We start from the raw sequence: 22,445 nt of genomic DNA, 5'->3' as shown, positions 1-22,445 counted from the left end.
ACTAGAAAGAAGCCGTCTGCTCGCGTCCCCTTGATCAGAATTCGCATATCGCCCCCAAGCGGCCAGCCGTGGAAGCGCCGCAGCAATTGGGAGAACGGACTTGCCCGGGGGACTCCGGGGCCGGCAGCTGCAGAAAGGATGCCCTGACGCGCCGTGGGAAGCCGAGCCCCGTAGCCGCCCTGCTGGCCGGCGCGACACCTTACTCACGTCCCTCGCGGGGCGGGGTCAGGCGGAGGACAGGCGTGGGGCGAGGGCAGGAGCGCGGCGCGAAGTGGGCCCCACGGTCCTCACCCCACCTGGATGGATGGACGAGGGTCAACAAGTACCCAAGAGGGAACTCCTTCAACAACTGATTTCCTCATGGTCCTATTTACCCCGTCGGGCTCATTTTTTCCCGTACAAACGGGCTCGTGTCCACCCTTCAGCCGTCGTGCAGGCATTCAAGGGAACGGGTTTGCCTGAAAGCCCCCCTAAGGGTCTTGGGTGGGTGTCCAGAGCCCCGTCGGCTCGGGATGCGCCCAGAGCGCATGGTGCCGCGCGGCGCCAGAGCCAAAGTGCTGAGCCCATGAGCGCCAAGGCCGCGTGGGCGGGCACCTAATTTTCTGAGAAGTTCCAGTGCTCCTCGGCCCGACCCCCGCCGCCCCCCTTCCCCTTCTAGCTGGAAAGTTGTGCGCCAGGCAGCGGGGGGCGGAGAGAGGAACCCAGACTGGCCCCCCCTCCCGCTTCCTGCCCGGCGGCCTCCCATTGGCCAGAGGAAACCCCAGGAATGTGAGCGCCTCTTTAAAAGCTAGCGGCTCCTCCGCCTCGCCAGCCACTGCACTCGGGCCGGCAGTCGAGTGCCCACCCAGGCGAGCTCTCCCCGCGCAACCTCCGATCCCTCGGCCTCCGGGCGTACCGCCCTGCCCGCGCTTCTCCAGCGCTCGGTCCCGTCGCTGCGCCTTCGTCGCCGGTCCCGGCCGCTGCACCCGTGTCCACACAGGTAAGGAGTCCCTGGGCGGCCGCCGAGGACCAGTGCTGCCCTGGCCATCCACCTGGAGCTCCCAGGCTTCAGCGCCTCAGGGACCCCGGATCTCATACTTTCCTCTTTCCCCATCCTGTCCCTCCCAGCCGCTGGGGGACTCTTCTCGTGGAAGGGCTCCAGAGCCATCCTCTCCAGCCCTGGGGTTCACAAACCAACTCGCCAGGACACCCCAAGATTTTCTTCTCCTCTTCTTCCCTAAACCTTTCTATCAGTCCTCTAGAAAAGAATTTAGACTGCCCCCGTGCCCTCCCTGGGCCCCCAAACTGTATCTCCTGATGCTGCTGTTTACCCTCAACGTCTTAAGAAAAGCACCCCGCCCCCCGATTGTTGGTCTTGCCCCACAATCTCCTCCCCTCAACTCTCTCGTTTTCTTCCTGCTGCCTTCTCCAAAGTAAATACTGTTGCCCCTCATTCCCGCAAACGTGGAGCCAAAGGGGGGTCCCCAGGGACCCGGCCCCAAGCCCAGCCAGGTTTTGCCCACCCGCCCTGCTTGGCTGCCTCTGACCCTGGGCTCTGTGCTTCTTGCTGCAGGCTCCCTGCTGGGCACAAACAGCTCCACCATGGGGCTGGCCTGGGGACTCAGTGTCCTGTTCCTGTGGCATGTGTGTGGCTCCAACCGCATTCCAGGTGAGTCTGTATAATACCTTTTGAGGGGGGAGGGAAGAGGAGGAGGTCCGGTTACCCCAGGTGTGCCTCCCTCCCATGCACTCCTCTCCCAGCTGCTTCTCCCGAGCCCTGACCGAACGTCGGGATGCAGGTTCCCTGTGACCCTGGTGTTTATTCAGCTCTTTCGGTGGCTGTCAGGAGCTTTCACCCTGTCCCTCTGCCCCACACCCCAGAGCTGAGCCCCACCCCAGGCCCAGCCCAGAGAGCTCACCGTGTGTCCTGCTCTTGTCTAATAGAGTCTGGGGGAGACAACAGCGTGTTCGACATCTTTGAACTCACGGGGGCTGCCCGCAAGGGTTCTGGGCGCCGACTGGTGAAGGGTCCTGACCCTTCCAGCCCAGCTTTCCGCATCGAGGATGCCAACCTGATCCCCCCTGTGCCTGACGACAAGTTCCAAGACCTAGTGGATGCTGTGCGGGCCGAGAAAGGTTTCCTCCTCCTGGCCTCCCTCAGGCAAATGAAGAAGACCCGGGGCACGCTGCTGGCCGTGGAGCGGAAAGACCACTCCGGCCAGGTCTTCAGCGTGGTCTCCAATGGCAAGGCGGGCACCCTGGACCTGAGCCTGACCGTGCAGGGGAAGCAGCATGTGGTGTCGGTGGAAGAAGCACTCCTGGCGACCGGCCAGTGGAAGAGCATCACCCTGTTTGTGCAGGAGGACAGGGCCCAGCTGTACATCGACTGTGAGAAGATGGAGAATGCTGAGCTGGACGTTCCCATCCAAAGCATCTTCACCAGGGACCTGGCCAGCATTGCCAGACTCCGCATCGCCAAAGGAGGTGTCAATGACAATTTCCAGGTGAGGCCTCTTCAATTCCTGGTCCGTGGGGTCGACTGATAGGCAGCTGATCTGCCAGGAGGGCAATAACAGGAGAGGCAGGGGTTCTAGAACAGGAAATACTGCCTGTGCATTAAAGCAGCGGTTTTCACACTTTAGGGAGCATCAGACTCACCCGGAGGGCTTGTTACAATGCGTACTGCTGCACCCCACCCCCGGAGTTTCAGATTCAATAGGTCTGGGATGGGGCCTGATAATTTGCGTTTCTAACCAGTTCCAGGGTGAGGTTGGCGCTGGTGTTCTGGGGACCAGACTTTGAAAACCACTAAAGGAAACAAGAAATGGTTTTCCTGTAACAGCCTGTTCAAAACCTTAAATATTCCTTATGCTCTTCTCAAGGAAATAACTTATTTCAAATGTGTTCCACCAATTACAATATTGCTTGAAGTGGATACTTTTATGAGCAGAATAAATACCACTTTGCTATTTGATTCCTCAGGGGGATGTAACCGGTCTCAAAGAAAAGATTAAAATAGTGGCTATTTGCTGCTGCAGCTTCTTCCATGCTTAAACGTCTAGATCTTTGTATCTGTGGCTTTGAAACTCCCACATTTAACTCTCTGACACTGGAGAGTGTCATTATATCCTCCGGTCTCAGTATCAGATTCCATTTCCTGTGTCTCCAAGTAGGCTGATAACTGAATTCTTTGTAAAACACTGAAGACTTGGCACAAGATACAGTTAAGATTTTTGAAGTTGTTTGGCAGTTCATGTTGGTGTGTTATTTTGACATGGTGATCTTAAAAGGGAGTTCTTTGAAACTTCTACAACATCGATTGTGTGCTTTTCCTAGCATAAACAGTCCCCCCCACCCACTGACCCCTGCCCCCCACCAAGCGTCTACAAATAATGTGTGTCCTCTGCCCATAGGGTGTGCTGCAGAATGTGAGATTTGTCTTTGGAACCACACCAGAAGACATCCTCAGGAACAAAGGCTGCTCCAGCTGTAAGTATCCTTCTATTTTTAGGGCGTACAGGGAAACTGGGGCAATTCCACCCAAAACGAGTTGAGAAACGTATGCAATGGTGGTTGTGCATAAATTACCCTGGGTAACATAGTTAAGAGGTATATAAAGGTGACCTCCAACAGCACACACACACATCCCATCCTCCTGCATCCCTCACCCAAAATGAAATGTCTTTTATGGCTAGGAACCCTGGGGACTGACAGGTGAGATCTTCTACTTGAAGATCCTCTATAACTTTCCCCATCGTGTTCCTCTGTTCCTTGGCAGCTACCAGTGTCCTTCTCACCCTTGACAACAATGTGGTGAACGGTTCCAGCCCTGCCATCCGCACCAACTACATTGGCCACAAGACAAAGGATCTGCAAGCCATCTGCGGCATCTCCTGTGACGAGCTGTCCAGCATGGTCCTGGAGCTCAGGGGCCTGCGCACCATCGTGACCACGCTGCAGGACAGCATCCGCAAAGTGGTCAGTGGCCTCCGCCCCCCGCCCGCTAGCACGAGCCCTCGGACGTGCACCGCCGATGATGCTGAGCGACTGAAAGTGAGGCTGGACGCTAATGACCTTTCTCCCCCTTTTAGACTGAAGAGAACAAAGAGCTGGTCAATGAGCTGAGGAGGCCCCCGCTCTGCTACCACAATGGAGTCCAGTACAGGAATAACGAGGAGTGGACGGTGGACAGCTGCACTGAGTGTCGCTGCCAGGTAAGGGGCTCGGGAGACTGAAATGCGAATTCATGGTGCATCTGAAGCCACAGTCTCTGGGGAAAGGTCCAGATAGCCACACAGGCCCTTTTTTTTTTTTTTAATTTATTTATTTATTTATGGCTGTGTTGGGTCTTCGTTTCTGTGCGAGGGCTTTCTCTAGTTGCGGCAAGCGGGGGCCACTCTTCATCGCGGTGCGCGGGCCTCTCACTATCGCAGCCTCTCTTGGTGCGGAGCACAGGCTCCAGACGCGCAGGCTCAGTAATTGTGGCTCACGGGCCCAGCTGCTCCGCAGCATGTGGGATCTTCCCAGGCCAGGGCTCGAACCCGTGTCCCCTGCGTTGGCAGGCAGATTCTCAACCACTGCGCCACCAGGGAAGCCCCTCACACAGGCCCTTTTTATGTTCCATGGCCTGATAACCCAAGTGGTGTCTTTTTCTTAAGATGCAGTTATGACATCTATAAAATCTTTAAATGCCCAAGAGTTTTTCGAAGTCTTAATGATACCCCAGGCTAAGTATCTAAAACAACGTATCTACTTAAACATCTCAGTAACTTACCTGCTTTAGTTCAAGGACTAAGTGTTGAATGTCAGGTTAAGTAAAACCTAGTTGAACTTTCTTCCCCCCGACCCTAATTCGTATTCAGCTATGACACGGAGATTCTTTTAATACAGTACTGATTGCTGTTCAAATCACTTAGCCCAACATGTGAGGACAGAACTGTCCACTTAGCTCAGATGGCACTGCCTGCAGTGTGTATGTCCTCCTGGCTCCCCCCGCCCACCCTGCAACGCCAGGGGCGGGGGAGTGAGGGGGGTTTACCTGACTCATTGAGCAAAGTCAAGCTGAAATACAAATCACGGATTGCTGGATTTGGGAGTCAAATTTACTAAATTCCCATTCTTGTCCAATATAATATAAAGCCAGATCTATACATGAGAAAATAACGATGCTCATTGATCTTCTTTTCCCCATAAAGATACAATTTAAAACTTTTAAAGTCCTGAGTTTAGGCTGAGTTTCATGAGTTTGATTTTTAGATGCAGAGTAATAGATCTGACCCAGGACGTTCAGTGGTTCCCGCTGGAGAAACTCTTCACGCTGTCCTGTGCGTGAGAAAGTGACTAAGTGGCAACTAGGAAAGCTCTCTCCAAGGGGTGGAGTGACAAGTAACTGGCACCAGAACTGTCTCTACAGTACTGGTGGCTGCAGCATGACAGAGGCAGATCTTCTATTAAAATCATTCCACTAGAGCACTTACAGCCCTGACCACGTTTCAACCTGTAATGGAAACGTTTCAATATGTAAACTTCGGCTTGCAATATGCCTCGTAAACCATGTCTCCCTCACTCTTGCCCTGCAGAACTCGGTTACCATCTGCAAAAAAGTGTCCTGCCCGATCATGCCCTGCTCCAATGCCACAGTTCCTGATGGAGAATGCTGCCCGCGGTGTTGGCGTAAGTTCTTAAAACTGCATAATCATGCTTCAGCGACTGGATCGACTGTACATAGTGCTTGAGCCCCACCCCCATCTCCATCAGATGTTTTTCATTCAGGTTCTTGCTGCGACATCTGGTTAACGGATGGCTTGTCTGCTGCAGAGAGCCAAAAGTGCCATTATGACTAAACTTGATGACCACCCTGGATCATAGTACAGGCAATAATCTTGGTAGAGCTTATTGCGAATGATTCTACGCTTTGAGGAAAGAAGGGAGGAATCGGTAGCGGTGATAGCTCTAAGTTGACTGCTTTTAGAATTTGACCTTATGGCCTAGAGTCAAGACAAATCTGCTCACCAGAGCAATGGATGGCTTTGGTGTGAGCATTGGACTTAATTGGGCCTGAAAGTTCTACCCATCTTGTATACAGACATAAGAGACCTAAGACAAAACAGCAGTTTGAGTGTCAGGGCCATAAAAGAAATAGGGCACTGTGTTGTTTCATGGTATCCAATCCCTGGCTTTTGTTGATAGTATGAATTAATCACTTTGCTGAGACAATATAGTAGGTACAAGTCATAAAAATGATTCATCACAACTAAGATAAATAAGACGAGTAAGTAGTACTCACCCTTCACACCCACACCTCCCACACCCCCTGCACCTACACACACTGATCACAACTCAGGATAACCAGTCCCCTCCAGCGATGTTAGTGATGCCAGCACTGTCATAATCATTTGTATATCACTTTCTGTTCAGCATTCACTTCAGGTGTGGGTTAAAGGGAACAAAGCCAGCTGGGGACTGGCGGAGCTCTGAACTTGAATCAGGGATTGCTAGGAAAGCTTCCAGCTGATGGCAAGAGAAAACAAGTTCTCTGTCTCGTGTCAGATACGGCTAGACGTGACTGTAGTCATCGTGCCTGGGCAGATGATAAACAAACGCACTTTCCTCTTGTGAAAATACGTGCAGAAAAGGTCCCAAGTGCTAGGGTGAGAGAAGCAACACACTGACTAACCTCATGACCGAGCTGGAGCCACAGCCAACAGCAGCTCCGCTGCCTTCAAGTTCATCTGCCAAACACATGGTCTCTGGCTCCCCTGAAAGGCAGAAGTGACTCCTATAAGTTGCCTAAAACTCAAGTATTTTTGGAAGCCTGGGACTGGAGCTGCCTACCGAAATATCTTAAGTCAGAAAAGGGAAACTCATTTGAAACGCAGACAGGAGGAGAGAGGGAGTGATGAATAGGAACACACGCTGGGAAAAGGCGCAGCTGTACCAGCCCAGGCAAAGCATGCAACCGCTCCGAGGCTGTGCACAGAATGACCTGGCATAAACCCCTTGGCCGCCGGCCTAACAACTACATTGCTTGTCACCCTCTAGCAAGGGAAGAAGAAAGTCCTGAGCAGAGCAGTCTAAAGAATAGCTTGTTTTAATGATTGCACGTTAAATGCGCCCATGTCCTCTGCAGCCAGCGACTCTGCGGACGATGGCTGGTCCCCATGGTCTGAGTGGACCTCTTGCTCTGTGACGTGTGGCAACGGAATCCAGCAGCGCGGCCGCTCCTGCGACAGCCTCAACAACAGATGCGAGGGCTCCTCCGTGCAGACACGGACCTGCCACATTCAGGAGTGTGACAAGAGATGTAAGTATTTTGGCCACTTAGGGATGTGGAGAACTGACCTGTCCTTGTCGTCACCAACAGCAGCTCCATAACACAGAGGTTAAGAGCACAGGTTCTAGCCTCTGGATCTAATCCCAAGTCTCCCCCTTATCTGTGCACCCTTGAGCACAACTTACCCTCTCTGAGGCTCTTTCCTCATCTGCAAATCGGGGGTAAGAATTGTTCTTCATAGGGCTAGTTTGAAGATTTTGTTTAGATAATGCATTTAAAGGCACTAGCACAGGGCTTGGCTCATGGCAAGCACCGTATAACCATCTGGTTTGTCCTTTAGTTAAACAGGATGGCGGCTGGAGCCACTGGTCCCCGTGGTCGTCTTGTTCTGTAACATGTGGAGACGGTGTGATCACAAGGATCCGGCTCTGCAACTCTCCCAGCCCCCAGATGAATGGGAAGCCATGTGAGGGCGAAGCTCGGGAGACCAAAGCCTGCCAGAAAGACGCCTGCCCCAGTAAGTGCTTGCATCGCCTGGCAGCAGCTCTGCCCAGCTGGCTGCCTGACATCTGCAGCTTCCAGCTCGGTGGGTCATGGACGGGGAAAGGTTCCTTCCTAGAGAAACAAATAGAAGCACAGTCCTGCACGGTGCAGCAGCTTCTTTTAATGGAAAACAGAAAGAACAATTTCAGACTCACCCTCTTCCGGAACATTCTTTCCATGTGTCAGGGTAGCATGAACAAACTCAGGAGAGTCTCCTGTGAAGGTAAGGCATTTGAAAATCAGCCTTAACTTTGGCCTGTGGTTCATTTTCTTACAGTCAATGGAGGCTGGGGACCCTGGTCACCGTGGGACATCTGTTCCGTCACCTGTGGAGGAGGGGTGCAGAAACGTAGCCGGCTCTGCAACAACCCCGCACCCCAGTTTGGAGGCAAGGACTGCATTGGTGATGTGACCGAAAACCAGATCTGCAACAAGCAGGACTGTCCCATTGGTAAGCCATGCAGCCCAGGACAAAACCACTGAATGCCATGGTCAGCATTCACAGGGGTTCAGCTTTGAATGGTCCTGAGTGATTTGATTACTCTAAAATGCCAGATGGACAGCATAATCTCAACAAGCTATCAGTTGTATAGACCCTACAATATTTTACACCCTGGTTTAAGTGACCAGAATGGCAGTTACTGGGCAGCAGCTGAGACTCACCATTTGCCTGTCTCTCTTGTCTCAGATGGATGCCTGTCCAATCCCTGCTTTGCTGACGTCAAGTGTACCAGCTACCCTGATGGCAGCTGGAAGTGTGGTGCTTGTCCCCCGGGCTACAGCGGAAATGGCATCCAGTGCAAAGATGTTGATGAGGTGAGAAGCTGGGAGTTACCAGACCTAGGAAAGCAGCTCACCTGTCCTAGTCATTTCCTTTGGCAGTGTTCTCTAAACACGAAGCAAACTGCTGTTTCTTCCATAGTGCAAAGAAGTCCCTGATGCCTGCTTCAACCACAACGGAGAGCACAGGTGTGAGAACACAGATCCCGGCTACAACTGCCTGCCCTGCCCGCCACGCTTCACTGGCTCGCAGCCCTTCGGCCGGGGCGTGGAACATGCCACCACCAACAAACAGGTAGAGCAGAGGGGACTAGTAGACGGGAGTGAAGGAGGGGTGTCCTTGACCGAAAGAGCCACGAAAGGGGGGAACGTCATCTTATACCCTTCACAAGAAACAGGGAAGGGGGTGAGTGGACAACCTAGCCCTTAGAAACGGGACTAGAAAATCCACTATACCTCAAGCAAGGAAAACAGGTCCATCACATCTGACAATGCTGCTCTGGAACAAGTTGTGAGTGGATGGACTTCTAAGTGCCTAGGTGCTGAGCAATTTCAAGGAAAACGCACATAGAGCCATGTTAGCCTGTAACCTGGACATCCCCAGGGGAGGATGGGGAGGACCCACACTCTTCCCATGGAGCTCTGTCTGTTCAGAGACGATGGGGATCTGGGTTCTTGGTTCTGCGGTGTCTGGGGACTCTCGAAGGCTCTGCCTTAATGTCAGGATGTTGTACCCTCAGGTGTGCAAGCCCCGCAACCCCTGCACGGACGGCACACACGACTGCAACAAGAATGCCAAGTGCAACTACCTGAGCCACTACAGTGACCCCATGTACCGCTGCGAGTGCAAGCCCGGCTACGCCGGCAACGGCATCATCTGTGGGGAAGACACAGACCTGGACGGCTGGCCCAACGAGGACCTGGTGTGCGTGGCCAATGCGACTTACCACTGCAAAAAGGTAGCCCCCCCTTTCCTCGCCCACCTCCAGAAAGCCCTTATCAAGGGAACAGGCTGAGGAATTCTAAATGCTTAAAAGTCTGAAAATGAAACTGAAAGATTAAATCATCCAAAGGCAGAGCAGCCCTAATTCTTATTAATATTAAATCACTTGGTGCCAAGAACATGAATGGGGCAGCAAGCCCTATGGGCAGTTGTGTTCCACAGTCGATTATGTTGTCCAAAAAAATATTCATTTCTCTACCAAGTACCAGCAGAGCATGGCTGTGTTCCCAGCATGTACAAAGTCTAGAGCGTTTATACAAATTATGTTATTTATACATATATATGTGTGTGTGTGTATATATATATATATATATATCCCCCAAGAAAAGTTTTTTTTTGTCTTCCCATTAAAAATACATGCTGTCACAGAGCAGCATTCAGTTCTATCTACAGTGTTTGGGTGCGCTCTCTGGTGCATGAGCTGAGCAAAAGGCATGCAAACTGCAGCTGTAACGTGTCTTCTCTTTCCAGGATAACTGCCCCAACCTTCCCAACTCAGGGCAGGAAGACTATGACAAGGACGGAATCGGCGATGCCTGTGACGATGATGATGACAATGATAAAATTCCAGATGACAGGGTAAAAAACGTTTTCCGCTCCCTCTCAGCTTTTGTATTCAGCAACAGCCTGTAACACCTTAAGATTCAATGAAATTACTGATATCTAGGATCATCAGAAGTTATTTGTTGTGTTTCAGTAGTTTGAGGACATAGATCTTGCCAAGAGAATTTTTAAATGAGGGTTTTGTGTTTCACCACAACCTTTCCTCCCCCCAGTTGGAGCAAGAGGTTACAATATGTGAACAAACGACACTTTGCTCCCCAGATTGATTTCAAATGTCTTCTCTAAGTCACATTAAGATTTTCTTTGAGCGCACTGAGAGCAGTGATGTTGAGTTTCTATTTACATCTCACTGACTCGTAACCAACAGGAATTCATTTTTCATTCATTATGTCCTGGCTTTTAACTTTTGCAGTGACCATTTTACAGAGGACTCAATTAGTATATCCACGAAATAGAAAATAATTGTTGCAGATTTTCACAGTTTTATAAATATTCTGCATGTGGTTTGAGGCTGGCTTCATGGACCATGTTGTAAAATGCTCCGCTTCTTCTCTTTGCAGGACAACTGTCCGTTCCATTACAACCCAGCCCAGTACGACTATGACAGAGACGACGTGGGAGACCGCTGTGACAACTGCCCCTACAACCACAACCCAGACCAGGCTGACACGGACAACAACGGGGAAGGAGACGCCTGCGCGGCAGACATTGATGGGGACGGTAAGGCGCTCCCTGACTCCAGCGGGCCCGAGTGTCTCTCACTTGGCTCTCAACCTTGAGCGGCCCTGGCTGTTAGTGTGCGATTTGGTTGAAACAGCTGAGGCTGGAGATTCCAGCTCTCACCTGTCCCCTGTTCTCTGCAGGTATCCTCAATGAACGGGACAACTGCCAGTATGTCTACAATGTAGACCAGAGAGACACTGACATGGATGGGGTTGGAGATCAGTGTGACAACTGCCCCCTGGAACACAATCCAGATCAGGTCGGTGGATTCCTTTCAGAATCTTTCAGTAAAGTGTTAGAATATCCCTTCCTAGGCCTCTAAAAAATAGAGGAGTTAAATAGAGTTCAAACACTTCCATTACCATGGCTCTCAGCGCTCTCATAGCCAATTGTAATATTTTCATGTGAACAGTTTGCCTGACATGAGTTCCCCGCAGAGTCTCATAGGTCTTTAGTGTGACAGTCTTGTAATGTCAATCCTGTCTTCTACAAGAAGGTCCACGTGACTTGCTCAGCGGGATCTACCATTGTTAAGATAAATCATACAAAGCAGAAATCTGTGACTGACGACTCTACGGGAATATTAATCATATTTGAAACTAAGAGATGGAAGAAAATATCCCTAAGCACAATACACAACCACTTTCATGGCTAATGATATAATCTGGCTGCAAGAAATTCAAACTAAAAATAATTCCTCAAAACTGGAGAAATCCCTGTTTCTTTGTCATTCTTCAAGTGTTTGGCGTTGCAAGCAGACAATTCTCCGTAGCACTGCTAGGGAGTGCTGCAAATAGACATCAGCCAGAACAAGTTCCTTTTCTTGTTTCTTTTCTTGTGTAATTGCTCATCATTATTTTCTAGCTGTGAAAGTTAAGGCATTGTTCTGAAAACATAGAAACCAGCTTTTGAAAAATGGGAATATTTTTAAAAGATTCAAGAAATGAGAAGTCCAGCTGAGCTCCTAATGTTTGTTCGTTTGAACTCCTATAAAACAAAAAGCAACAGGATGAATCTCTTTGGGGCCATAATGGGAAAGCATGAATGATCTGGGATAGCTTTCCTGATCAAATGGCATTGAGGGTCATCTATTTTGAGTTTGGATCTTACTATAAATTAAACCTCAATGCCGTTTAACCTCCCTGGATGAGTTTTTGGTTCTTCAGATAATAATAAAGTTTATAACAATTAATGAATCATGTAAAAATCTTAATGGCAAAGAGCATAAATACTGGCAAGAAAAATTTCAACTTGTGTATAAATAATCCCTAGGCATCCCATATACACTGGATAATGTAAAAAAGTACTCTGAGAAATACAGTTTTGAAAAAATTTAGAATTCTGGCTACCTGAGCCAACAGTTGACAACCATTATGGACTAGAGGTATAAAACCAAATACCTAAAAAAGAAGAAAATAATTGGTCCCACCATATGGATTACCCAGTATGTATAAAAAGCAGTGCCATGTTGCCATGATTTAATGACCTAGAGTAGACACTGACGTGTCAACAATTTCCTAATTGAAAACTTAAATGGAAAATAACAAATTGTACCCAAAGAATTTCATTTATCATTAAAATATAAGCAGTTAACATGGCATTCCATCCTTGGGGATTAGATAATGCTTTCTATTTAATTTTATTTAGACAGTTTTCTATTTAAACAAACAAAAAAAAACAAATATCCCTATTAAAACTGTCATATGAAAACAAGGGTCAAGAAGAAAAACATTTAAAATCTGTTCATATGACTAGCTTTTGGCAGTGGCATATAGACTTCAAACCTCACTGGCCGAATCAAACACTGGAGAATCTTCCATAAGTTCTCTTTAGCATCAATGATTCATACTCCAGTTGACCCTCTGTTTCTGTCTCTTTCAGCTCGACTCTGACTCGGACCGCATTGGAGATACCTGTGACAACAATCAGGACATCGATGAAGACGGCCACCAGAACAACCTGGACAACTGTCCCTATGTGCCCAACGCCAACCAGGCCGACCACGACAAGGACGGCAAGGGCGATGCCTGCGACCATGACGACGACAATGACGGCATTCCTGATGACAGGGACAACTGCAGGCTCGTGCCCAATCCTGACCAGAAGGATTCTGACGGTGAGTCACTGGAGCCACTTTTAAAGAGAGTCACTGAAACCATGGCTGTCTGGATTCAGGAAATAAAAACAAAGCTGAATGCATTTAAGGCTGAAGAGACCAAATGCCAGCTTTGACAAGACAGTGAATTTCTGGCACCGGTCACGGTTATTTCAGAATTTCACTGAACTCTTGCCTTCTTGGCCTCAGGTGATGGTCGAGGTGATGCTTGCAAAGATGATTTTGACCAGGACAACGTGCCAGACATTGATGACATCTGTCCCGAAAACGTTGATATCAGTGAGACCGATTTCCGCCGATTCCAGATGATTCCTCTCGATCCCAAAGGGACATCCCAAAATGACCCTAACTGGGTTGTACGCCATCAGGGTAAAGAACTCGTCCAGACTGTCAACTGTGATCCTGGACTTGCTGTAGGTGAGTAGTGAGTTCTTCTAACAAAAGGCCAATGCATAGAGGGGAAAGAAGCAAATGTAAAAGCTGGCAGTTGTGTGTGTCCCCATGGGTGCTAAAAACGCCTAGGAATGTAACAGAGAACCTCCTGAAGGCTGCAGGTTTTAAACTGGGTCTGGCCTCCTCTTGCAGGTTATGATGAGTTTAACGCTGTGGACTTCAGTGGCACCTTCTTCATCAACACCGAGAGGGATGATGATTATGCCGGATTTGTCTTTGGCTATCAGTCCAGCAGCCGCTTCTACGTTGTGATGTGGAAGCAAGTCACCCAGTCCTACTGGGACACCAACCCCACAAGGGCTCAGGGATACTCCGGCCTTTCTGTGAAGGTCGTGAACTCCACCACGGGGCCTGGCGAGCACCTGCGGAATGCCCTGTGGCACACAGGAAACACCCCCGGCCAGGTGAGAACAACACCCTGCAGAAGGGGGAGAGGTGCCAGACCAGCACAAGGGACGCTGTGCTTTGGCCAAGCCTCCCAACAGGGAATCTTAGATATCACGTTCCCCGCATCACCAACTGCAGCGTTAAGTTCTGCTTTGAAAAAATATCCCAGGGTCTGAGAGGGGAGCCCACTTCAAATCCAAAGGCAGTTTTAGCCTCTTCTAACAAACAAATTAAAGTTTCTCTTCTCTCTGCTTTATATGTACATTCAAGGCTACACATCTAATGAAAAAGGCCTTCGGAAAAAAATCCTACATTGCAGCCCTCTAATTTAGGTCAACTCTGTACCTTTCAAGCACCGTTTCTCATGGAATGAAATATAAATCTCATAATGAGGCTGTTTCAACCTTTTCATTTCCTTTTCCTCCAGGTACGCACGCTGTGGCATGACCCTCGTCACATAGGCTGGAAAGATTTCACCGCCTACAGATGGCGTCTGAGCCACAGGCCAAAGACGGGTTTCATTAGGTAAGATTGCTCTGATTAAATTTCACTTAAGTCACACTGACGGGCGAGGAGGAGAGGACCAAAAAGCAAGGGTGTCACTAACGCGACTTCCTTTTTCCTGCAGAGTGGTGATGTATGAAGGGAAGAAAATCATGGCCGACTCAGGACCCATCTATGACAAAACCTATGCTGGCGGTAGGCTAGGGTTGTTCGTCTTCTCTCAAGAAATGGTGTTCTTCTCTGACCTGAAATATGAATGCAGAGGTAGGAGCAAAATGACAGTGAATGTACAGCTGACATCCCCAGTTCAGACCAATACCAAGAATGCCAATCATGGGAGAGGCTGATTTAAAGGCTATTTTAGAGAAAGGGTTATTTATATTTTGCTGTTGAAGGCATATGATAAAAAATGAAATAGTGCCTATGACTTGCGGCTTATGAAGTCCTGAGTCCTTGTGAACCATTTTAATTTAGCAATCTCTGTCCTCTTCATAGCCAGTGCAAAGTAAACTGCAGACAAGCTCCTGTACAGTTCAGATCCCAGCAATAATACCTAAAATTTTTTTTAATTTTACATTTCCATGTCTTGCACACCACTTAGTTTTATTCATGCCATTATGGCCCAGGTTGTCTTTCAGAACCTTTCCCTCTTGGAAAGGAAGGGAAAGGAGTATTGCCTTCATAATGGCATGTTAAATTAATTTTCACTACTAACCTTTGCTCTCTTTTTCTCCATTCTTTTTCATTTAGTGGTTACTTAAGCTCTCACTGAGTCTAGCATTGGGTCTCCTACAAAACAGGTGCTTAATAAACGTTTACTGGGCCAAGGCTTGGAGCCAACAAGATGAAGCACAGTAAAAAAATATGGTTGCTGTTACTTAATATTTAAATTATGGTGTGATCTTTGAGTCTGAAGTTTTAAAATAAAACTCCCTAGAGTTTTAACACTGAAAGACTTAGAAAGCACAGCATAAGTTCTAGAAGGTTATGCAGTGTCAATCTCCTAGCAACCATGTTCCAACACACTAACGTGTAATTTTATAAGCTGACAATCTTAAAATATGCTTTTGACATTATAAAAGTAGAGCTATGCCTAGGTTGTTAATGTATTAAGGGATATTAAGATGACAATGCCTTGATGAATTAGTTTGTTTATGTACTTACGTGTTTGTCTATTTACTTAACAGATTCCTAATCATCAAACTGTTGATGAAAAGACTGATCATAACCATTGCTGGTATTGCACCTTCTGGAACCATGGGCTTAAGAAAACCCCCAGGATCACTCCTCCCTGCCTGCCTTTGCTCTCTGCTTGCATCAGTGTGGACTCTTAGAGCATGTGACTTGCCTCAAGAAAATGCAGTTTTCCAGATCAGACTCAGCCTCTGAATGAGAAGAATCTTCCAAGGATATAAACAATGACTTTGGTTGGCTTTTGAAAAAGCAAAAGCATCCACTTGCTTCGGTTGGAAGGTGCCTGTCCCACTCTGCTTTTGTCAGGGCAGAGGGCGGTTGTGAGGCCAGCTCTGAGCAGTGGACTCCAAAGCGTTTTCAGGCGTGTGAGGGAAGGGAGGACTCGCTAGAATTGACAAATAAAACCAGCCCTGACCTACTCCCTCGGGAATGGGGGGGGGGGGGGGGGGGGCGGGGCCGAAGCCCTAAGGGGAGGGCGCATACCCAAGAGACGATTGTATGAAGAAAACATGGAGGGACTGTTACATTTTCGGTACTAAATCATTTTCAGGGGAAAGACTGTTGATGGATTTCATGATGCTGACCCATGTTAGCTGATTGACCCACGTAAATAGGCACTTAAATAGAAGCAGGGAAGGAAGGAAAAGACTGGCTTGTGGACTTCCTCCCGGATTTCCACCCCTTACACATCACCTGTAGCAACCAGAACAGGGAGTCAGAACTAAAGCAGCACAAGGCAGTGCTGGCTGCCACTGCCTGGTTATATTGAAACTGTCAGTTGTATTCCAGACGTAGCTTGTGCAGATGTAGCAGGGAAATAAGAAAACCTACCATCTCAGTTAGCACTGGGCTACCTCCCAAGGGAAGGGTAGCCGTGCTTGTATTTTTATGGTTAGAAAGGCACAAAATTATCAACTAAGACATTCCTTTTCTCTCTTTTTTCCTGAATATCATGGAGTTTTCCAATTTTCTCTTTTGGACTGTAGTTTGGTTTTTTTTTTTTTTTTTAAACAAACATTTTACAATGTAAAATATTTATTTTTTACTTATTCTGGAGGATCTGTCTGAAAGACTATTCATGGAACAGGAAGAAGCATAAGCATATCATCTTTGCTACAAGTCTTCATGACTGTAAGATTGTAAATACAGATTATTTATTAACTCTGTTCTACCTGGAATCTAGGTTTCATATGGAAAGTGTTTGAGAGCTGGTAGTTGAGATTGATCAGCAAAACTTTCATAGGAATGGCACAAGGAAATCAGCCCGGCAAGCTGCTCTTCATTTTGTGCTTAGACTGAATGATTTGGGATTCTTCTTTTTTCCTTTATTTTTTCAAGTGGAATTATTTGGTTGTCCATTTGCAAGTGTTTTTAGTTTGCAAAGAAAGCCAGGAGGGCTTTAATACTGTTTTGCTCCATCCCTTGTGCCTATTTCCAGGGAGATGAAAAGCATCTACATTTATTATTTTTGCCTTTTTCCAAAAGAAAAAAATGACAAAGGTGAAACTTGTATACAAATATTACCTCATTTGTTGTGTGACTGCGTAAAGAATTTTTGGATCAAGCAGAAAAGAGTTTAAGTGTCTAACAAACTTAAAGCTACTGTAGTACCTAAAAAAAAAAAAAGTCAATGTTGTACATAGTATAAAAATTCTTCACAGAAAAGTATTCCCAAGAAGGAAATAGCATTGAAATGTTAAATACATTTTCTGAAAGTTGTGTTTTTCTATCATCTTGTATACCATTGCTTTATTTTTATAAATTATTTTCTCATTGCCATTGGAATAGATATCTCAGATTGTGTAGATATGCTATTTAAATAATTTATCAGGAAATACTGCCTGTAGAGTTAGTATTTCTATTTTTATAAAATGTTTGCACACTGAATTGAAGAATTGTTTGTTTTTCTTTTTGTTTTGTTGATTTGTTTTTTGCTTGTTACCCTCCTCCCTGTTTTTACTATTTGCCAATACTTTTCTAGGAATGTGCTTTTTTTGTACACATTTTTATCCATTTTACATTCTAAAGCAGTGTAAGTTGTATATTACTGTTTCTTATGTACAAGGAACAACAATAAATCATATGGAAATTTATATTTATACTTACTGTATCCATGTTTGTTTTCTGGCTTTATGTTATGAGGTATGGGTAAATTCCATCCTCAAACCAATAGAGTATATACAAAAAGAAATCACAGTAAGTAACAGGAACATTCATATTTCCTATACGATTTAGGAAGACTGAGTTGCTTAGATGACATATTTGCTGGATTTGTGGAATAGAAGAACAAAACAACAAATTAACCTGTCACATTAAAAACACCGCAATGAGAAATGTCCCCCCCAAGATGTGGGACCCAAAAGGATACAAGTTCATATTTTACCAGTGTCACTAAATGTCATTTATTGAATCCTTTTCAAAGTCCAGTTCTGTTTCTAAAAACAATGAAAAAGGAAAACAGAAGTGAAGCACATAGAATTCACAGCTATATCTTCTGAGCCATGAATGAGGGCTCTGGGCGGGCAACACCATTGCACGTTGTGGAGAAGCTTTAGAAACGTTAATGGAGGAAGAACTGTCCTTGAATAGTTGGGTCAAACTCTACAGGTAACACTTTTTGGAGAACGACTTTGACTTTGGTCAAAAACAGATGACTACAGAGACAGGTCGAATTTGGAAGAAATCCTAAAAATATATATACATATAAAAAATCAAATTATTTTGTGAAGAGAAGCCCAATGCCTTACAATAAGCAGAACTTGAGTTTCAGGTGGGCTAACCATGAATGTAGAATACTGGCCAATTTTTAGTTTTAATAAGAACAGGTAGAATAAAAAAATTTATGAGTAGGTTAAAGGTCTCGCTTTGAGATCCATTAAAACAAAAAGGACTGAGTGAGATAGACTCTTTTTCCCTTGTTGATCTTTCTCATTCTAGAAACATCTATCTAGGGTAGCATAGTCATATATAAGTATAAATTGCCAAATCATTTTATGGTATCCAGGCGAAGAGTCAGGAACTAGAAGGTGTTGGTAATGGTTATAAAATTTGGAAAACTGATTTGAAAGAAAGAATTCTTTGAAACATGACATCATTCACTCTCAGAGCAGCTCAACGTGTGAAGTCTTGGGAGAGAATTCCAATTCACTTTTAAGTAACAGAACAAAAGTAACTCAAAATATCAAGATGGGACAGAAAAAAGTGTCTGGGAACAGGAGGTTTTCCCCAGGCATGCTGCATATTCACTCCAAGACTGACCTTCGTTATCAGGTTGTACTAAAATACAGGATTTGTTAAAAATTAAAATTATGCCATCAGGGTATAGCTTTTTCCTTCTATTTTATTGTCATGCGTTTCAAAGAGTTGGATAGAACGGCAATAAACTTTAGGTCCTCTGGGAATTGACAATAAAGGTGATGCCAGTAATTTTCTTGAGGAGTCATAAGTAGAAAAACCTCAAATTTTAAGATCCTAAATTCATTCCTGAAATGAATTAGCTCTTGCTCTGTTATATCTTTTCTTCTCTAGCTTGTTCTGGGGTAAACACTCAGGTCTAAAAGGAACCTTAAAATAAAAACTTATTTTTTAATAACATTTTCTTTCCTTATCAGGGCAACCTTTCTTTTTTTTTTTTTTTTAATCTGGAGCCTTCATGTTGAATATATTATACAAATTCAGCTTGCCAGTTCTTATCAGAGGTACCTTCAGTTGACATGCTATGGAATGGTGTCACCTCTTTTAATGGTAAAATTCACTACTTAAGATCATTCTGTTTTCCTTTCCTTCTCTTAAACTCTTGTAACATAAAGGTTCACTCTGCCCCAAATACCATTTGCAGGAACAGTTTATAAAGGCATAAGCTCTCTCTCCAACATCTATCTCCCTCTCCCCTTCTCTCCCTCTTTCCCGCTCTCCCTCTCTCCCTCCCTCTCCCTCTCTCTTTCTCTCTCTCACACACATACACATACAGGTCAAACACCAGAAGCACATGGGTTTAGAAAGCCCCACTCCTCTGAAAGGCTTACGGGCAAAAATGGCTCCTCTCTATCACCACTGCCAATTCCCATCCATATCACCTCTCTCCTCTGATTGTTCTGACCCAAACCCTACAACACACACGTCACTCCTATGAGAGTCCAAAATCATGACTTTTAACCTCTGCTGGCAACCCACAGCAAAACTCTTAGCATCAAGACAAATTACACTGTAGCACGTTAACTTCATCAAGAACCACTGCTGTTTTAATATAAACTGAAAAAGAAGGCTAGAAAAAGAAATTGCCTATCAATTCTTCTGAAAACAGTAGCTATAGAAGTCTTCACTTTAAAAAGTCAAGCAAATTTGACATAAGCAATCACTAATATTATCCAATATCAGTAGATGAAAACATTCGAGCGAAAAATAATAATGCTACATATACATTATTCCAAATTTCATTAAATGCTGCACAATAGCTCATTTTTTTTTTTTTAGAATCAGAAATAAATTGGACTTCTAGTTCTAATGCCAATTCATCATATGGCGTGTTGACATAAAATGTTCTCATGAATCCAGGCTACTCACTTGTAACTAACAAACCCTCTCTCTTAAAATAGTACCACAGGTTACTTTTTTTTAAGTAGCTGATCTTTATTTGCTGCATTGTAAAAGGCAAACTCTGAAAGAAAATAACTAAATATAATATATGTAATAATTCAGTCAAACTTCTGCTTATGAAAAGTACCATTACTAATAAGATAGCAAGGATAGCCTAACATTGCTTTGTTGAGAAAATTCGTTTCTCTCCACGGCAAGTTGTACTTACTTAACAGGCATTAGAGAGGAGGAAAGAAGGGAAAGCAGGGGCAAAACTACAATTCATGGTGATCAAATCTGTCTAAATCACAATAAAGTGGCAACGTATAAAATCAAATACGAAACAATCATAGTATTTCAACTAGTTTTAACGTAGCACACGTACATAAAATGTTGGTTTCTATAACACATCCCTGATGTTGCAAATTTAGCAATAAAAAATTTTCCCAGGAATTTCAATGAAGAAAAAACACTGAACAATTACACCACGAGTCTCAAAAATATCAAGGAAATGTGATCCAGAAAGAGAGAATCCAAACATTAAAATCATCATTTGAGGAATGGTCTCTATAATGCATTCATTGAATTCAAAGAATTTGGAAAAAATGTGATTTAACTTAATTTACCAGCTTTCTTAAAAGCACACCCCAGCAAGTCTTTGCTTAAGATTCTTTACATTCTTCTGTTGCATCTTCAGTCTCCTGTTCATCTGCACATTAAAAACAATAACCAAATATGTCAGAAATCTGTGCATAATTAAGAAAAACCATCAGCCTATAAAACACTAAATCCTTTTACACATGAGACAATAATCACATTCTCATTTAATATTGGACAGCTCACCACAAGCTGCATACAAAATTTACAAGAAAAAGTGAGAGATAAGGTGCCTGCCTTCATTGAGCTTATAGCTGAAGGAGAGTTTTTTGGGTTTTGAGAGCTAAAATGGTTATGGATTTGGAGACAGGCATAAATTTTTTTTTTCTTTGTACTAAGTTTCTGGGAAGCAGGGTGAAACCAAAAGTAAATGTAAATATTACAGTTAGGGTAGATAAAAACTAATCACCTTTCATTTCTTTAATGTGAGAAACAAATTGTGACTCTAACAGAAATGGAATGGAAATATTCTTCTTAGTGAGAATGTTATCAGAAAAGGCAGAACTGACAACAGCACCAAATAAAAGAAGACAATAAAATAGAATCAGGAGAAACTGGAGCCCTCACACACTGCTGTTGGGAATGTGAATGGTGCAGCTGCTTGGGAAAAGTCTGGCAGTTTCTCAAAAGGTAACCAGAGACCCAGCAATTCTACCCCTAGGTATGTGCCCAAGAGAAATGAAAACATACATCCACCTAAAAACGTGCACACCAAGATACATATAACAGCCAAAAAGTAGGAACAACTCAGATGTCCATCGACTGATGAATGGATAAAGAAAATGTGGTAAACCCACACAAAAGAATATTATTCAACAATAAAAGAGTAAAGTACTGATACATGCTACAACATGGATGAACCTTGAAAACATTATACTAAGTAAGAAGCCAAACACAAAAGGCCACATATTGTATGATTCCATTTATATGAAGTGTCCAGACTAGGCAAATTCATAGAGTCATAAAGTAGATTAGTGATCACCTAGGGCTGGAGGGTTGGGAGAAAATGGCAAGTGTTTTTCTCTGGGGTAAGGAAAATGATGTAAAATTGATAGTGGTGATGGATGCACAATTCTGTGAATATACTAAAACCCACTGAATTGTATGGTATCATTGAACGGTGGCCCCAAAAAGGTTATGTCCACATCCTAATCCCTGGTACCTATGAAACTTATCTTACTTGGGAAAAGGGTCTTTGCAAACATAATTAATTAAGGATCTTGCGATAAGATCATCCTGGATTATCCAGGTGGGCCCTATATTCATTAACAAATGTCCTTTTAAGAGAAAAGCAAAGGGAAATGTGAGACACACGCAGAGAGAGAAGAAGGCAATGTGAAGACAGAGTCAGAGACTGGAGGGATGTGGTCACAAAGCAAAGAAGCCAAAGAGTGTCAACAGCCTGAGAAAGTGGAAGAAGCAAGGAAGCAACCTTCCCTAGAGCCTCCAAGCAGAGTATGGCCTTGCTGACACCTTGATTTCAGACTTCAGGCCTCCACAACTAAGAGATGATAAATTTCTGTTGTGATCATTTGTTGTGGCAACCACAGGAAACTAACACAGGTATTTAAAATAGATGTCAATAAAGCTGTAATTTTAAAAATCAACCTAATAATTAAGGGTAAATGATTTGGAGTTTCAGAAAGTAAAGTGAGAAATGTAGTGATAAGTGTCAATGCGTGGAGAGGAAACAG

At 45.0% G+C, this 22,445-nt stretch overlaps 2 protein-coding genes across 2 annotated transcripts in view; one reads left to right on the top strand and one right to left on the bottom strand.

The window, feature by feature from the left end:
- Nucleotides 1-815: 815 nt before the first annotated feature.
- Nucleotides 816-15,824, top strand: THBS1 (thrombospondin 1). Its single transcript, XM_059913667.1, has 22 exons — nt 816-979; nt 1,553-1,648; nt 1,924-2,483; nt 3,393-3,468; nt 3,758-3,957; nt 4,071-4,193; nt 5,559-5,652; nt 7,109-7,282; nt 7,593-7,769; nt 8,073-8,246; nt 8,484-8,611; nt 8,718-8,870; nt 9,316-9,534; nt 10,050-10,157; nt 10,703-10,862; nt 11,006-11,124; nt 12,747-12,981; nt 13,171-13,398; nt 13,567-13,838; nt 14,249-14,346; nt 14,450-14,589; nt 15,513-15,824. The coding sequence occupies exons 2-22, from the start codon at nt 1,582-1,584 to the stop codon at nt 15,518-15,520; spliced, it is 3,513 nt and encodes a 1,170-aa protein (XP_059769650.1). The 5' UTR covers nt 816-979; nt 1,553-1,581; the 3' UTR covers nt 15,521-15,824.
- A 4,156-nt stretch (nt 15,825-19,980) lies between these two features.
- GPR176 (G protein-coupled receptor 176) overlaps nt 19,981-22,445 on the bottom strand; it is a 341,317-nt gene continuing 338,852 nt past the window's right edge. The window contains exon 15 of the mRNA XM_059913664.1: nt 19,981-20,803. Within this exon, the coding sequence (XP_059769647.1) occupies nt 20,757-20,803 (47 nt within the window). The 3' untranslated portion in view covers nt 19,981-20,756. The remainder of the gene's footprint in view (nt 20,804-22,445) is intronic.

Source organism: Balaenoptera ricei, chromosome 2 (assembly GCF_028023285.1).
Source record: "Balaenoptera ricei isolate mBalRic1 chromosome 2, mBalRic1.hap2, whole genome shotgun sequence".
Taxonomy (NCBI): domain Eukaryota; kingdom Metazoa; phylum Chordata; class Mammalia; order Artiodactyla; family Balaenopteridae; genus Balaenoptera; species Balaenoptera ricei.
The sequence above is the reverse complement of the archived record's forward strand: the minus strand, read 5'-3'. Positions and strand labels throughout refer to the sequence as shown.

Excerpts from the sequence above, each read along its gene's own strand:
- THBS1 (XM_059913667.1), top strand. The coding sequence starts at position 1,582 with ATGGGGCTGGCCTGGGGACTCAGTGTCCTGTTCCTGTGGCATGTGTGT. Across the intron at positions 7,283-7,592 it reads TCAGGAGTGTGACAAGAGAT|TTAAACAGGATGGCGGCTGG; the intron begins GTAAGTATTTTG and ends TTTGTCCTTTAG. Across the intron at positions 13,399-13,566 it reads TGATCCTGGACTTGCTGTAG|GTTATGATGAGTTTAACGCT; the intron begins GTGAGTAGTGAG and ends CTCCTCTTGCAG.